The sequence below is a fragment of the Phalacrocorax carbo genome, chromosome 2 (assembly GCF_963921805.1).
Source record: "Phalacrocorax carbo chromosome 2, bPhaCar2.1, whole genome shotgun sequence".
Lineage (NCBI taxonomy): Eukaryota > Metazoa > Chordata > Aves > Suliformes > Phalacrocoracidae > Phalacrocorax > Phalacrocorax carbo.
In genome coordinates this window covers 167879390-167895156 of record NC_087514.1, presented here as the reverse complement: position 1 = coordinate 167895156, position 15767 = coordinate 167879390, and the positions used below count along the sequence as shown (strand labels likewise).

General features: G+C 70.8%; 2 protein-coding genes across 2 annotated transcripts; both read left to right on the top strand.

Annotated features, from left to right (window-relative positions):
• Positions 1-830: 830 nt before the first annotated feature.
• Positions 831-9730, top strand: LOC135312154 (zinc finger protein 585A-like). Its single transcript, XM_064445239.1, has 5 exons — positions 831-895; positions 2083-2251; positions 3917-4025; positions 4618-4731; positions 5178-9730. Exons 2-5 carry the CDS (start codon positions 2228-2230, stop codon positions 7925-7927), a joined length of 2997 nt encoding a protein of 998 aa, XP_064301309.1. The 5' UTR covers positions 831-895; positions 2083-2227; the 3' UTR covers positions 7928-9730.
• A 2123-nt stretch (positions 9731-11853) lies between these two features.
• Positions 11854-14210, top strand: LOC135312172 (gastrula zinc finger protein XlCGF49.1). The gene is made up of 3 exons (XM_064445281.1): positions 11854-11912; positions 12511-13332; positions 14009-14210. Exons 2-3 carry the CDS (start codon positions 12545-12547, stop codon positions 14013-14015), a joined length of 795 nt encoding a protein of 264 aa, XP_064301351.1. The 5' UTR covers positions 11854-11912; positions 12511-12544; the 3' UTR covers positions 14016-14210.
• Positions 14211-15767: the final 1557 nt, after the last annotated feature.

The window sequence follows — 15767 nt, the reverse complement described above, 5'->3', positions numbered from 1 at the left end:
GGATGGGGCCCCTGTGCTGGGCCCTGGGGAGGCCCCACCTCGAATGCTGGGCTCAGGTTTGGGCCCCTCGGGACAAGAAGGGCCTGGAGGGGCTGGAGCGTGTCCAGAGAAGGGCAGCGGGGCTGGGGCAGGGTCTGGAGCACAAGTGTGCTGGGGGGCGGCTGGGGGGGCTGGGGGGGTTTAGCCTGGAGAAGAGGGGGCTGAGGGGAGCCCTTCTCGCTCTCTGCAGCTGCCTGAGAGGGGCTGGAGTGAGGGGGGGGTCGGTCTCTGCTCCCAAGTCACCAGTGACGGGACGAGAGGGAACGGCCTCAGGCTGCGTCAGGGGAGGTTTAGGTTGGGTGTGAGGGAAATGCCTTCCCTGCCAGAGGGGTCAGGGGTTGGCACAGGCTGCCCAGGGAGGCGGAGGGTCGCCGTCCCTGGGGGTGACGAACCCGTGCGGACGTGGCGCGTGGGACGCGGCCCGGGAGGCCGGGGGGTGTCGGGCTGGCGGCGGGACCCGGTGATCCCGCAGGCCTTTCCGTGCCCGGCGCCCCACGAAGCCCCGCCGAGGCCCGGCTCTCCACGGCGGCGCCGGGGCCGCTCCGGCACGATGGCGCGGCTCAGCGGCGCGAGGCCCGGCGGCGCCGGCAGGGGGCGCCCCGCCCCGCCGTACGGGTGCCGCCGCAGGACACGCCCGCTCAACCCGGAAGTGGTTGGGGTGGGGGTTTTGCCCCCCCCCCCCCCGCGGAGGCGGTGGGCGCGGCCGCCCCGCCCCTCCCGCCGCACGTTACGTCGCCGCCGCCGCCGCCGCGCCGTCGTCATCACGTAGCGGGAGCGTCGTTCCTCCGTGAGTTTCCCCGGGGAGGCGGCGGCGGGGCCTGGTCGCTCTGGTGCGGGCGGCTCGGTGGCGATACCGGTACCGGTACTGGGGAGTCTCACGGCTCGGGCCCCCGGCGGCTGGGGCTGCTCCCGGCCGGTACCGGTGACAGGCGGCGCCGGGCGCGTTCGCGGGGCGGGGGGGGGGGGGCTTCGCGGGGGTGGGGGGCGGCACGGCCCCAGCGACGGACGGACAGACAGAGAGACAGCCAGGCCGACCGACAGACCCCTGGGACGGCGACGGACGGACAGACAGACAGACCCCCAGGATGGCGATGGACGGACAGACCGACCCCTGGGATGGTGATGGACAGACAGACCAACCCCCGGGATTGCAATGGACAGACAGACAGACCCCCAGGACGGTGATAGTCCCTCAGGACAGTGACTGACAGACAGACAGACCCCTGGATGGTGATGGACGGACAGACAGACCCCCTGGGACAGTGAAAGACGGACAAACAGACACGCAGCCCTCGGGACAGCAATGGATGGACAGACAGACAGACCCCCGGGACAGCGATTGACAGCCGGGATGGCGACTGGCAGCCCCCCGGGACGTGCCCCCCGGCAGGCGCCCGCAGCGGCGGACCCCGCGCCCCGGTCGGCAGCGCGCCGGGGGGCGGGCGGGGGTCGCGGGCGGCGGCACGGCTCCGCTGCGGCGCCCCCCCCCCCGTTGCCAGCCGCACCCCGAAAGGCGCCCCGGCCGTTCGCCACCGCGTCCCCGTCGCGGCCGGGGCGGGCCGGGGCGACGCGGAGGCGGCGGCGGGGGGGGGGGGGCGGGGGGGGCTTCTCAGCAGCGGCGTCGCCGCCTCGGCCCCCCCTCGAGGCGGGAAGAGCCCCCGGCGCCGCCGGGACGGGTGGGCGAAGCTCCTTCCCCGCCAAAACCGGGGCGAGGGCGCCGTGCTGGGCGGCCCCCGCGTGTCCCCGCCGGGGCCGTCGCCCCCCCGCCGGGGCTGGCGGGAGCGGTGCGGCGGGAGGCCTCCCGGCGTGGACTACAAATCCCAGTAGCGCTGCCGGCGGGGAAGCTTTGCGGTAACGGGAGTGAATCCGGGCCAGGGCCCGGGCTCGGCGCCCTCCTCTCCCCCGAAACAACTCGGAGGGGGAGGAGGAGGAGGAGGAGGAGGGGTAGGGCGGCTCTGCAGGCGGCCGAGCTCCTCCGGCTTCGCCTCTCGGCGTGCCGCGCCGCCTTCCCCGCTCACCGGCTCCCCTCTCCCGCTCCCCCAGGGCCCCGCAGCAGCCATTTGGAGGAAGTCGGGGAAGACCGGAGCCCGCGACCGTGGCGGAAGGCGGAGGGGAAGGACAGCCGCCGCCCGGCGCTCTCCCCGCAGCCCATGTCCTCTCCCCGCGCCGGGCGGCCCCGCGGGGAGCCATGTCCGCCGGCGGAGCGCCCCAGGTACGCCCGCGGGGGCGGCGGAGGGCCGGGCGCGCCGCCGCGGCGGTCGGGAGGGGCCCCGGCTCCGCTCGGTGCCGCAGCATTTTGGGGGGGGGTGGGGCGGTGGGGTTTTCCTCGAGGGCCGGGGGGGGTTTCCTGGTGCTTTTCCCCTCCTCGGTTCGAGATATGAGGAGCCGCGCGAGCCCCCGGCGAGGCTTTTTCGTTTAAATTGGCGCTTTTTTAAAAGTGTCGAGCGCGGCTGGGCGCCGTGTCTCCTGCCATCTGCTCTCCTTGCGCTGCTGCCAAGCTCCGGGGGAGTTCTGCGGGAAGGAGGGGGGATCCCGGGGCGGGGAAGGCGGGGGGATGGGGTGTCGAGCTTCCCGGGAGAGGCTGCTCCGGCTCCTGGCGGAGGTTTCCACCTCCGGTGTGGGTCCCGGCTGGGCTGGGAGTGGGGCCGGGTGGTCGCACCGGGCGAGGGGTCCGCTCGGGAAGGAAGCCATCCCGTCAGACGGGGAGCTCAGCCCGGGGCTTCAGCCCTTAGCGAGCTCCGCTCGAGCCTTCTGCCGAGCTCCGGCAGGTGGGGAAACTGAGGCACGCCGGGGAGAAGCCGCTTCCCTGCACTGAAACAAGTCGGTGGCAAAGCGGGAGGCGTCGCCCCGAGCCCCTGCCCTCCCGCGCCGCCACCTGCCTGTACCTTCCCCGAGGGGTTGGAGCCCCGGGACGGGGGGCAGCAGCGGTGCCGTCCCCCTCCTCCGGTGCCGGAGCAGCTTCTACCAGCCCTTCGCGGGGAAAATGGCCCCGGGATTTGTCCCAGCTGTGCTGCTGCGGATCCGGAGTCGGAGGAGAGCGCCCCGGCGGTGATGCCGCCGCACCGGGGCCCCGTTAGCTCCCGAGCTCAGGGTCGGGGGGTGCGGGGGCTTTCTGCGGGCCCGGGCGGTGACAGCGGCGTGGGGGCCCCTCTCCCCAGGGCAGTGCACCCCTCGGCGTGGGGCGGCTCTCGCTGCTGGTGGCCCGGGGCCTCGGGCACTGTCTGGACAGGCTGTCCTTCTCAGAATTGTTTGGGTTGGAAAAGGCCTTTAACGTGATCAAGTCCAGCCCTTAACCCAATGCCACCAAGCCCAGCTCTAAACCGTGTCCCCAGGCGCCACGTCTGCACAGTGTTCGTCACCCCCCAGGGACGGTGACTCCCCCACCTCCCTGGGCAGCCTGTGCCAACCCCTGACCCCTCTGGCAGGGAAGGCATTTCCCTCACACCCAACCTAAACCTCCCCTGGCGCAGCCTGAGGCCGTTCCCTCTCGTCCTGTCCCTGGTGACTTGGGAGCAGAGACCAGCCCCCCCCTCACTCCAGCCCCTCTCAGGCAGCTGCAGAGAGCGAGAAGGGCTCCCCTCAGCCCCCCCTTCTCCAGGCTAAACCCCCCCAGCCCCCCCAGCCGCCCCCCAGCACACTTGTGCTCCAGACCCTGCCCCAGCCCCGCTGCCCTTCTCTGGACACGCTCCAGCCCCTCCAGGCCCTTCTTGTCCCGAGGGGCCCAAACCTGAGCCCAGCATTCGAGGTGGGGCCTCCCCAGGGCCGAGCACAGGGGCCCCATCCCTGCCCGGCCCCTGCTGGCCAAAAACCCCAAGGAAACAAACCCCAAAGAAGCGATGCCGTCCTGCTGAGACGCTTCTCCTCTCTCCTGGAGCAGCCTGCCCACGCCCTGAACCTGCTCCCCTACCCCAGGCTGAGCGAGGTGCCGAGAGCCGGACACGAGCTGGATGCCGTCAGCGCTGAGGTCCCCTCCGACCCCTGCACAGGTGACCACCACCCGCCTGCGAGGGGGGTTGCGGGCGCGCTTGCGGCTTCCCCAGAGTGCGGTCGGTCCTGGGGTACCACCGAGTCCGGCTGATGGCCAGCAAGGGTCTCCTCTTGACCGGGGTGGGGGGACGCAGAGATTGTATGTAAATATACAAATGGCACCGCTGGGAGGAATCCCCGACCCGGGGCTCGGGCAGGTCCTTTGGGCGCTCATCTGCTAGAGAGGGCGATTTCTCTTCTGCTTGGGAGGCCTGGGTTGGAACTAATTGCATTCTTGTGGTAGCCTTTGAAATCCGATCGCAAAAGCCTTTCGCGGGCTCTGAGGGCGGCCGGTGAGCCGCCGAACGGCGCTCCTTCCCGCCTTCCACCTTGCCGCGAGGCGGGAGCCAGCTGCTGGTATTTCCTTTAATCTTTAATTACATCTCAGGCAGCAGAAGCTTAAAATAAGCGAAGGCGATGCCCCCCGGCTTCGTTAATTTTAGCTTATTCGGGCGTTCACGCAGGCGTCTCCGGCGCAGCGGCGCCCGTGCCGCACGCGCGTTTCGCGGCGCGACGCGGTTCACGGTGACCGGCTCTTACCCCTCCAACCAGGCTACCGGTTTTTCAAGCCCGGCGGTTTGTTCGGAATGAAACAGTCGGAGGAGCCGTACGCCGAAGGCCAGCAGATGCAGGAGGACACCAAGATCCTCGTGAGCCCCTGCGCGGGTAGGTGCTCCGCGCGTCCCGGCGGCGGCGGCCTGGGAGCGGCGGGAAACCGGCCGCGGCGGGGGGGTGTTCCTCTTGGGGCAAAGGCCGTTTTTGGCCAGTTTGCGGCCGTTTCGGGTCAGTTTGCAGCTGTTTCGGGTCGGCTTGCGGCCATTTCAGGTCAGCTTGCAGCCATTTTGGGCCAGCAAGCGGCCATTTTGGTCATTTAATGGCAAGTTTTTGCTATCGCCACTGCCCGCGAGTCGGGGTGGAGCGGGCTCTGGGCGGGGTTTCGATCCCGCTGGTTCTTTAGGGTGTGTTAAACCCTCAGTGATTCGGTCTGAGGTGGTCCCGCGAGGGGCGGGGGGCTGGGCTCGGTGCTGCTCGTGGGTCCCTTGCACCTTGAGATATTCCGTGATTCTGCAAAAGACACTGAAATTAACATCTTGAATCTCTTTGATATCCAGTTGAGCCCGGTCGGGTGAATAAAGTCGAGCAGCCTGAGGAGAAACCCGGGGCAGCTGCCGGCGCCCTGGAGCTGTATCCCGCGGCCGCCAGCAGCTCCGGCCGCTGGTTTCACGGCGGGCAGCGTGCGCCGGAGCGGGCGGGCGTGGAGAGAGACGGCGCCGCCGGCCTCGGCCCGCTCTCCACGCGGGTGGCCTGCTGGGTGCCGCAGCTCGGCGCCGGCCCTTTCCGCTGCGCCCAGTGCGGGAAAGGTTTCCGCCAGAAGCAAAGCCTCATCACGCACGAGAGGATCCACACCGGAGAGAAACCCTACCGGTGCGGGGACTGCGGGAAGAGCTTCAGCCAGCGGCCCAACCTGCTGACCCACCGCCGCGTGCACACCGGGGAGCGCCCCTTCCCCTGCGCCCAGTGCGGCAAGCGCTTCAGCCAGAAAGCCAACCTGCTGGCCCACCAGCGCATCCACGCCGCCGGGGAGAAGGCGCTGGCGGGGGGCGAGCAGGAGGACGGCGCGGCCGGCAAGCCGAAGCTGCGATCCCAGCAGAGGAGTTACCAGGAGGACACCCCCTTCGTCTGCCCCGAGTGCGGGAAGAGCTTCAGGCAGAAGCCCAACCTCATCACCCACCGGCGCATCCACACCGGCGAGCGCCCCTTCACCTGCTTCCTCTGCGGCCGGAGCTTCAACCAGAAGACCAACCTGGTGACGCACTACCGCGTGCACACCGGGGAGCGCCCCTTCGCCTGCACCCAGTGCGGCAAGCGCTTCACCCAGAAAACCAACCTGGTGACGCACCAGAGCACCCACACCGACCTCCGTCCCTACCCCTGCGGGCAGTGCCAGAAGTGCTTCAAGGACAAAGTCTCCCTCAAAGCCCACCAGAAGACTCACGCCCCGCGCCAGCGGCGCTGCCCGGGCCGCAGCCCGGCCACCGGCCTGCCCTTCGGGGCTGCTGCGCCCACCCTGCTCCAGCCTGGGGGTCCCGAGCCAGACCCCGCCTTCAGCCCCATGGCGTCGCTGCCCATTCAGAAGCTCCCCGAGGGCCAAGAGCTCTACTCGTGCGCGGAGAAGAGCTTTCCCCCGAAGGAGCCGCTCCTGCCGCACCAGCCAGCCCCGCTGGGCGAGCAGACCTTCCCCTGCATCCAGTGCGGGGAGGGGTTTTGCCAGAAGGTGACTCTCCTCCGGCCGCAGCACAGTCCGGCCGCCGACGCTCCCGGGGGCTGCGCGGCAGCCTTCGCCCACGGCCCGCACCTCCTGGGGCACCTGGGGGTGCAGCCCGTCCTCGGGGACGCGACCGCCCCGGCTCCCCAGACCCCCGGGGCGGAGAAACCCTTCATCTGCAACCAGTGCGGCAACAGCTTCGGCCTCTGGCTCTCCCTCGTGGCCCACCAGAAGACCCACGTCGGGCAGAAGTCCTACCCGTGCCCCGAGCACGAGAAGAGCTCCGGCGACGAGCTGTCCCCCAAATCCACCCCGCAGGAGAAGCAGGCGGAGGGGAGGGCCTGGGTGTGCCCCGAGTGCGGGAGAAGCTTCGCCCAGTACGAGCGTTTGGTAAAACACCGGCAAAACCACCGGGGCAGGGGGCCCTACCGCTGCGACGTCTGCGGGAAGAGGTTCAGCCTGAAAACCAACCTGGTGACCCACCAGCGCATCCACACCGGCGAGCGCCCCTTCACCTGCGGCGTCTGCGGCCGCCGCTTCAACCAGAAGGGGAACCTGGTGACCCACTACCGCACGCACACCGGGGAGCGCCCCTTCGCCTGCACCCAGTGCGGCAAGCGCTTCGCCCAGAAGCCCAACCTCATCGCCCACCAGAAGACCCACACGGGCAGGCAGCCCTTCAGCTGCCTGGAGTGTCCCAAGCGCTTCAAGAGCAAGCTTTCCCTGCGGGTCCACCAGCGAGTGCACGCGGCGGAGAGACCCCAGGGCGAGCCGGGCCCGGCCGCCGGCCTCCAGCCCCACCCCGGCAGCCCCTACCCCTGCTCACTCTGCGGGGAGACCTTCGAGGAGCACGGCGAGCTGCAGCTGCACCGGCAGGGCCACGCCGGCGAGCGGCCGCACGCCTGCGCCGAGTGCGGGAAGCGATTCCGGCAGAAGGTGAATCTGGCCGTTCACCAGAGGACCCACACCGGCGAGCGACCGTTCCGCTGCGCCGAGTGCGGGAAGGGCTTCAGCCAGAAGGCTCACCTCCTCCGGCACCGCAGGACGCACGCCGGCGGCATCCCGCCCTCCTGCTGCGAGGGGACCTGCCCGGCGCACCAGGAAGAGCCGGACGCCGGCGACGCTCCCCTGGGAAAAGGCTCCGACGGCCCCGGCGTGCTGCTGCCCCCCTGCTCCCACGGAGCCACTCACGGATCGCTGGCTCGGGAGGAGCTTCGGGCGGGAGCGCAGCCCCCCAACAGACCCGAGAGCCCCTCGGGGGCGGCAGACATCCTCCTGCAGCTGATGCAGGACGACCACCACCTCGTGCCGGGGTCCCACCACCCGCAGGAGGGCCCCGGCGGGCAGTGCCCCTGCAAGTGCGCCGAGGCGGGGGAAGGCTTGAGCCCGAAGCCCCCGAACCCGCCGCCGCAGTGCTGCTGCGCCGACTGCCTGAGCCAGCGGCAGCTGCTCCTGAAGCCCCAGCCCGACTGCCGAGCCGAGCTCTGGTGCAAGTACGGCGGCTGCGGCAGAAGCTTTGAGGAGAAGCGAGTCCTGAGAGTGCCTGAGAGAGCGCACGGCGAAGAGAAGCCCTCGCCGTGCCCCAGCTGCTTGTAACGCCCGCGCGGGCCGCCGAAAGCCTGCCTCCGCGGCGAGGGACCGCACCTCGTCGCTCTTGCACTAAAAGACACCAAACAGAACGAGGCGGCGGCTCGCGCCGGGGGCCGACGGCCGGCCGGAGGGGGAGCCGCGAGTCGGGGCTCGTGGCGGCGGGGACTCGGCAGAACCGCGGTGCTTTTGGGAACATGAGGCCCCCCCCAGAAGCGTGCGTCGGACGGGGCGAAGCAGGAGGCGGGCTCGGAGGCGCTGGGTGAGCCTTTCTGCCTCGCCGACGTACCAAACCGATGGAGGGGATGGAGCTGAGGGGCGGCCGCGGGACCCGGGATCCGCAGCGTTGGCTCCTGCTGCAGCCGCACGGACCGTGGGGAGCGGGAGGAGCTCGGGATGCGGGATCTCTCGGCTTAAAAACCGCTTCCGTGCCTGCGGCAGGGCCCGGCGGCGGCACCTCTGCCCGCTCCTGCCGCCGGGCTCGGCTGGGTGACGCGCGGACCCGGAGGCAGCCGTGGGGCAGCGGGGGGCCTCCGCGGGCCCAGAGCTTCGCCCAGAACCCTCCGTCCTTCTCTTCTGGACTGGCCGTCATTCCGCAGGGACGCGTTCGGGATGCAGAGCCGAGACGCGCCGTCGGCCGCCCGCCGGCCTGGGAGCAGGAGCAGCAGCTTCGCCGGGCGCCGGAGCGAGCCGCGGGAGGCCGGGAGAGCCGCGGAGAGGTGCCAGGGCCCTTCTCGCCTCGCCGGTGACCTCCTGCCGAGGCTCCCCAGCCAATGCCGCACGATCCGGCCCACGGGTTCCTTGGGGGTGCGGGGCGAGCACCGGGAAAACGGGAAACTGCCGGGAAAAGGGCCTGGAAGCTTCTAGGCTCGCCTCCGCTTCCCAAAGGGAGGCGGGAACAGCCTCTCCGGGCCCGGAGGGGCCGCGCAGGGTGGCAGGGGGGTGGGGAAGGGGGGGTGTAGCTTGTGCTTCTCTACTTGCTCTGTGGATAATCTTTCTGACTAGCAGCTCTTTCTGGTACTCAGTTAACCTCTGCATAGGTAACCCAGACACGCCGGGGGAGCAGGAGCGGCCGTAGGCTGCCGGAGCCAGCGCGGTAGCTCGTGGTGGTGGTGGTGTCTGCCCGTTTCCCTGCCGGCGCGGTGCTCCGGCGGAGGCGCCGGTTGCTTGCCGGGGCTTGCCTGCCATCTCCGCTTCCCCGTCGGTGCAGCAGAGCCCGTTCGTCGGGTGTTCGGGGAGGGGGTGTCAGGGCTTTAGAAATGGGAACCGCGCGCCTGAAAGCTGTTCTCGCTTCGAAGCGGGCTTTACCCGAAAGGGGAAGCGAATCTCGCCTGCTGCGTCTGGGGGAACCCCTCGTCCCGCCCCGCGCCCCCTCAGCCGCCTGCTCCTCAGCCCCGCAGCCGGGTCGCGCCGTGCTCGGCCGTGGAGCCTCGCGGCTGCCCCCCTCGAACAAAAACCTTCCTTGAAAGCACGAGGGACGGCGTTACCGGAGCCCAGCTCAGTGCCGCGCCGCTCGCCGCCGCCTGTGTGTTTTGGGGTGTAGCCAAAGGGGTGTAGGCAAGGAGAGGGTTTGTCACCAGCCGAGGGGACGCCGGGACGGTGACAGCTGGAGCTTCAGCGGGGGAAGGCATAGGGGTCCCAGCACCCGAAATCTGGCAGGCTGGGGTGGGCATCCGACCCTGTCCCCCCTAACCTGCTGCCCCCGGGGCCGACGCACCGCCCCCCTCCCCTCCCCTCCCGCTCCAGCAGCATTTCAGGTCCTTGCAATTCTATTTTTTTGAGGTTATTTAAAATAAAAGCTTTCTCACAGCAGGCTCGTGGCTCCTCTCTCCTGGGAAGCGTCAGGGCCATGAGCCCAGCCTGGAGCAGTGGGGTCTCCCTTCAGCTTAAATCCAGGCCTGAGCTTAGGCTCAGGTGAAGGCAGGTGAATTTCTTGCTCAGTCTTGAGCTTTTCCTGACCTTCAGGGCCGCAGCCACATCCCCGGGCCCTGCGCCTCCTTCCCTGGCCGAGCCGGCAGCGTCTCAGCGCCCGTGGGTTGGCGTGGCACCGCGCTGTGGCTCGGCCCGTGTGCCAGGGCCGGCCGCGGCAGCCGGGGCTCTCGCAGAGGGGGACGGCGTCGCAGGGCGCTGTGGACGTGGTCCCGGAGGAGCCGCCGCGCCGGTTGTTCGTCCCCACGTCCGCTTTGCTCTTCTCGCGTCGCGGTTTAATGTCGGGCCGTGCCGCTGGCAAAGCTGCTTGCGGAAGCACCCCTGATTTCCCACCTCGTAACAAAAACCTCTGTGGGATGGTCAGCAAAGCCAGAGAATCGTGGTGGTGTTTTGGGCCGGGGGGCCATTCCCATCGGCCCAGTCCCGGCCACCCCCAGGCTGGAGCTCAGGTCCTTCCCTTGGCACGGCCCTCGCCGCTGGATGAGCCGGCTCGGGGGTCAGCAAGCAAAACCCCGGCCCTGGGACGGCGGCAGAGGCTCCGGGAAGGCGTGGACGGCGTCTTGGCATCGCCGGCCCTGGCACGGCAGGTCTGGGCAACGAAGCGATAGCAATCTCTGCCGACGGGCATCCCAGCCGAGCGCCGGCAAGCTGCAGCCTGCAGAGAGCTGCCGCGCCGAGCAGGGCTGGCGGGTGCCCGGGGCCGTCCCTGGCCATGCCCCGGTGCCGGGCCCGGGGCCCTCCAAGGCGCTCTGCAGCCGCTGAGCCTCCCCAGGACACCAGTGTCTGCGCGGTGCCAGGGTTGGTGACGGCCTGGAGATGCTCGTGGCACACACGAGCTCCTGGCGGTGCCGGCTGCCCCGCTGCGGCAGCCGGGGGTGCCATGGGACCGCAACGGGCAGAAGCGCCTGATCGGCAGCTGCAGCGGGAGCTCGGGGGCAGCACGGCCCCCCAGCCAGGCACTGCATGGCCCCGGGTGCCCGGCCACGGTTCCCAGTGCTGCAGTGGGGTGCCGGGCTCTGCGTGGTGGGCTCCGCACCGCAGCACCCACCGTGGTCGCAGCCAGCCCATGGCTCGGCAGGGGCGGCTCGGGGAGCGGTGGCTTTGTGCCGGGGTCACTGCCATGTCTGTGCCGCAACCAAAACGCGCCCCGGTGCTCCCGGGGGTGTCCGGCGGGTGGGCACCCACCGCCGGCACAGGGTGTTCGGCCATGCCCGGCGCACACAAGGCCGTCCCGCTCCAGGAGGAGCCGCTGCGCCCACACAGGCCGGGGTGACTCAGCACCGCCGGGGTGTCCTTGCCCGCGACGGCCACGCCGCGTGTCGGCCAAGGGTGCCGCGGCCGTGCGCACCCAGGGAGCCCGGCCAGCGCGGGGGAGGGATCCTCCGGGGGCCAACACGCGCCGGCCACGCCAGGGCCACGCAGCCGCTCACGTGCCGATGGCGGTGCCGCGGCCACGGTGTGGGACCCCTCGCTGTGGGATCCCAGTTTGGGATCCCGGGCTCCTTCCTCTGGTGTGAGGCAATTGGGGCCGTTTTGCGGGGGATCCTGCTGGTTTGGGGGAGATGCTGGGGTGGGATGCAGCCCGTGGGGGGGGGGGATGCCGCTGGGGGGAGGGGTGATACCCGCGGGGGGGGTGTGATGCAGCCCGGGGGGAGATGCTGCCCGCGGGGGTAGTCGCTGCCCGGGGGCGACGCTGCCGGGGAGGGGAGGGGATGCTGCCCGGGGGGAGGCGCTGCCCGTGGGGGGATGCTGCCTGCGGGGGGGGGGAGATGCCGCTGGGGGGAGGGATGATACCCGCGGGGGTGGGTGTGATGCAGCCCGGGGGGAGATGCTGCCCGGGGGGGGAGGGGATACAGCCGGGGGGGGATGGAGCCGGGGGTGGGATGCTGCCGGCGGGGGATGCTGCCCGTGGGGGGACGCAGCCCCTCCGGGCTCCCCGGGCGCAGCCGCCTCAAGGCCGGGGTGACGGGCGCGGGCGGGCTCCGGTGCGTCACCGGGCGGGCGGGACCGGGCGGGGCCAGCGGGACGCGGCGCAGCGCGGCGGCAGCGGCGGCGGCTCGGGCAGGTCAGCACCGGGGGACGGGGAGCCCCGGGGAGGGGGAAGCGGGGACGGGGAGCCCACCCCCCCGCAACCCACCCCCGCACCCCGGCTGGCCCCGGCTGGGCTGGGCTGGGCTTAGCTTGGCTCGGCCCGGCTGGGCTGGGCTGGGCTCAGCTAGGCTCGGCCCGGCGCACTGCGGCGCAGCCCGGCTCCCTCCCCGGGGCCGCAGCGGTGGGTCCCCGGTGTCCCCCCCCCCTCCCGCAGCCCCGGCCCTGCTCCCGCCGGACAAGCCCCCCCCCCCCCGACCCTCCCCCCGAGCACCGGCGGCGGTGGCAGCTGCCCCCCGCCAGCCCCGGGGCACCGGGGCCCGGCCACGCACCCGCATCCCCGGTGGCTGAGGCCGAACCCCGGCACCGTCCTCCTCGGGGGTCCCCACGCCGGCCCCCTCGGGGGAGACCCCGATGCCGGTGCGCGGGCGGGAGGACACGGGCACGGCGGGGTGGGAGCACCCAAGGGTGTCGGTGGGGGCCGGCGGGGTCGCGGTCTGAGCGGTTCCAGAGGTGCGGGGGCTGGTGCCGGGGCTGGTGCCGGAGCTGCAGCCCTCCCCATCTGCGCCCCCCAGGGATGTGGGTGCCCTGAGCCTGGCAGCGGGGCCCATGACGGAGCTGGCTTCGCCCACGGGCGAGAACCCCTTCGCCTTCCCGGGCGGCGAGGAGGGCCTGGGGGATGAGAAGGCGCTGGTGATCCACAGCCAGGCGGACGAGGAGGCGGAGAAGGAGTTCAAGTGCATCCTCTGCGGGGAATGCTTCGGCCAGCAGCCCAGCCTCGCCCGGCACCAGAAGCACCACGCCGGGGAACGCGCCTTCATCTGCGCCGAGTGCGGCAAAGCCTTCAGCCTCAAGCACAACCTCATCATCCACCAGCGCATCCACACCGGGGAGCGTCCCTACCAGTGCGGCGTCTGCCAGAAGAGCTTCAGCCTCAAGCAGAACCTGCTCACCCACCAGCGCATCCACAGCGGCGAGAAGCCCTTCTCCTGCCAGCGCTGCGGGAAGCGCTTCCGCGAGCAGCGCTTCCTCCTCAACCACCAGCGCACCCACGCCGAGGACCGGCCCGGCACCGCCGCCGAGGTCCGGCCCGGCGGCAGCCGCTCGCCGGAGCCGAATGAGGCGACCGGCAGCGCCTTCGCCTGCGCCCAGTGCGGGAAGGGCTTCAGCTGCCGGAGCAGCCTGGCCACGCACCAGCGCAGCCACGGTGGGGAGCGGCCCTTCGCCTGCCCCGACTGCGGCAAAACCTTCAGCCAAAAGGGTTCCCTGAAGATCCACCGGCGCACCCACGCCGGCGACACCCCCTTCGCCTGCACCCAGTGCGGCGAGAGCTTTGCCCAGAAGGTCAACCTCACCGCGCACCAGCGCGCCCACCACGGGGCCGAGGCCGCTCTCACGTGAGACCCCACCCCCTCGCGCCTTGGCACCCCCTGCCCGTGCCGGCCTCCCCGCAGCCACCGGTCCTGGCAATGCCCGTGTTGCCCCCGCAGCCAGTTCCCTCCCAGGGTGCTGCGGGAGCACCCGGCGCCCCACTCGCGCTCCCTCCTGTGATGGGGAATCCTGTCCCCGGGGGAGCTGGGGGGTCACCAGACTCTTCCCCAGGGTTTTGGGGCACGGGACGGCCCCGTCAGCACAGCGTGGGGAGCTGCTGGCACACCCGCTCACGGCACACAGCCGTGCCCAGCGTGACGGGGTGCCAGCAGCCCTGGCTTGCCCTGGGATCCCCCCCGGCCGTGCTCCTCTGCTCCTCGCCCGCCTCCCACCCCTCATCCTTCTGCTGGGGTTTTTTCTCCTGACGGTCACGAGGCCAGTCCCACCAGCGCCGGGAGCCTCGGGTCCTGCCATTCCGCTGCGGCACAGCCTCGTGCCACAGCTTAAACCCCCTGGGCCAGGGCAAGAGACCATGGAGGAGGAGGAGGAGGAGGAGGGAGGTTTTCCCAGGGCGGCCCCATGCATCCCCCTGCCCTGCCCGGCGCGGCTGCGGTCCGGCGCAGTGAACCCCTTCGCCTTCCCCACGTGGCCGGCGTGCCGGGTGCCGGCGCGGCGTAACCTCTGCTGTGCTTGCTCGCCCAGGGAATGATGGCTGCGAACGCCAGCGCGGAGCCGGATCTCAGCAGCCGCCGGCCACACGTCGTGTTTCGCAGGGAAGGAGCCGTATCGCCACGCTGCCGGGGAGAGGGGCGCGAAGAGGAGGAGGCAGCGGCTCGCCCCGGCTGCGCCGACAGCCCCCGCCGGCACAGAAACCATGTGAAATAAAAATAAAATAAAACACAAAGCTCGAGGGTGGAGACTGCTTCCCCACCGGCGGCAGCAGCTCTGGCGCAGAGAAGGGACTGCGGCGAGGCGGGGGGCTGCACCCCGCTGCAGCGAGGCAGAGACCCCCGGCCCAGGCAGCGCAGAGGTCCCGGTGCGGTGCCGGCGGCGAGGAGCAACCGGCCGGGAAGGTGTGGGGTTGGGGAGGACCGTGAGCACCCGGCAGGCGGGAAGGCTCCGTGCCGGAGATGTGCCGGAGCCGGACTGCAGCCGAGAGCCGGCGCCTGGCTGGGGGAGGTGAGCCGCAGCCGGGACGGGAAAACAACCCTCCTCTGCTGCGCTGGGCACGAGCAGCTGCAGGCAGGGACCGGTGCGTGGTACCGTCCCAGCTCCTGGTGACGGCAACATCCCAGCCGCTGCCGGATCCTGAGGGAGCTTGGCCAGGGCTCCCACCCACAGACCCTTCCCCACACTATCGTGTCACCCCTGTGCGACGCCGCGGGCCAGCCATGGGCTGCGGGACAAGCATCCAAGGTGAGTGTCCTCACGGGGGGGACACGCGGCACTTGGCGACACCCTGGCCATCACCACGCGCCGGCAGCGCTGCCCATCCCCGAGCAGGACCCTCCGTGTGGGTAACAACAAGCCGGAGCAGCAGAAATGCATTTTTTCCAAACCCAAGGGTGTTTTTCCCCAAATGTGTCACTCTGCACAGGACCGTCTCGGCATCGGCCGGGCTCGGCCCCGGTGGCTGCGGGTTGCTGGCTGGCACCGCGCTGCCCACGAGCTTCCCCGAGCTCCGGTACCCTCGGGTGAGAAGCGAAGACCCCTGTGGGTGCCTGCACAGGGACCCCCCGCGCCGCCCCATCCCCCCACCGCTTCCTTTGCCGCGGCTGTGTGGAATGCCAGGTACCTCAACGTGTATCATTAAATGAATTAAGCTTGGAAAAAATACCCCGCGTCTCCATCTCGCTGGGAGCTTGTGGAGCATCGGGAGCCCCTGCAGGTCCCTGCACCCCCCAGATCAGCCCGTTCCCGGGCTGGGTGCTTGGAGCGGAGCTGGGGAAGCCGTGCCGGCTCTCCCTCTAGTGCTCTGCCCCCACCGGGGTCTCCTGGAGAGCAAATGCAAAGACAGGAACACGTATTTAGCAAAAAACCCTAAGCTGTAGTCCCCGTTTGTGGTTCACAATGTGCAGTCAGGCTGGGAACCACGTTTGAGTGAAGGCTGGGGCATTGCACGGCGGTGGCGGCCGCTCTGCAGGGGCTGGGGGCTTGGGGATCAGCCGCAGCCACTGCTCGGGCGCATCGAGGCCACCCCTTGCTGAGGACGGAGCTGTCAGACACTGGTGTGACCAGCTCCACGCGGCCGGCGAGCGGCGGGCTGCATGGCCTCGCTCTGCAAGGCCCCGGCTCCACACGGCTCCTTCCTCTCTGGCAGGGCTTGGGTTGGGGTTTCTTCTCTCGTGAGCGGGTGTTTGAGCCTTGTGCCACCACAGCGGGGTTTGCTCCCGTCTCCCGCTCGCTTTTCTGCTCTCTCCAGGCTGCCGAAGGCCCCGCGTCGCTGGTGGCCTCCCCGGCG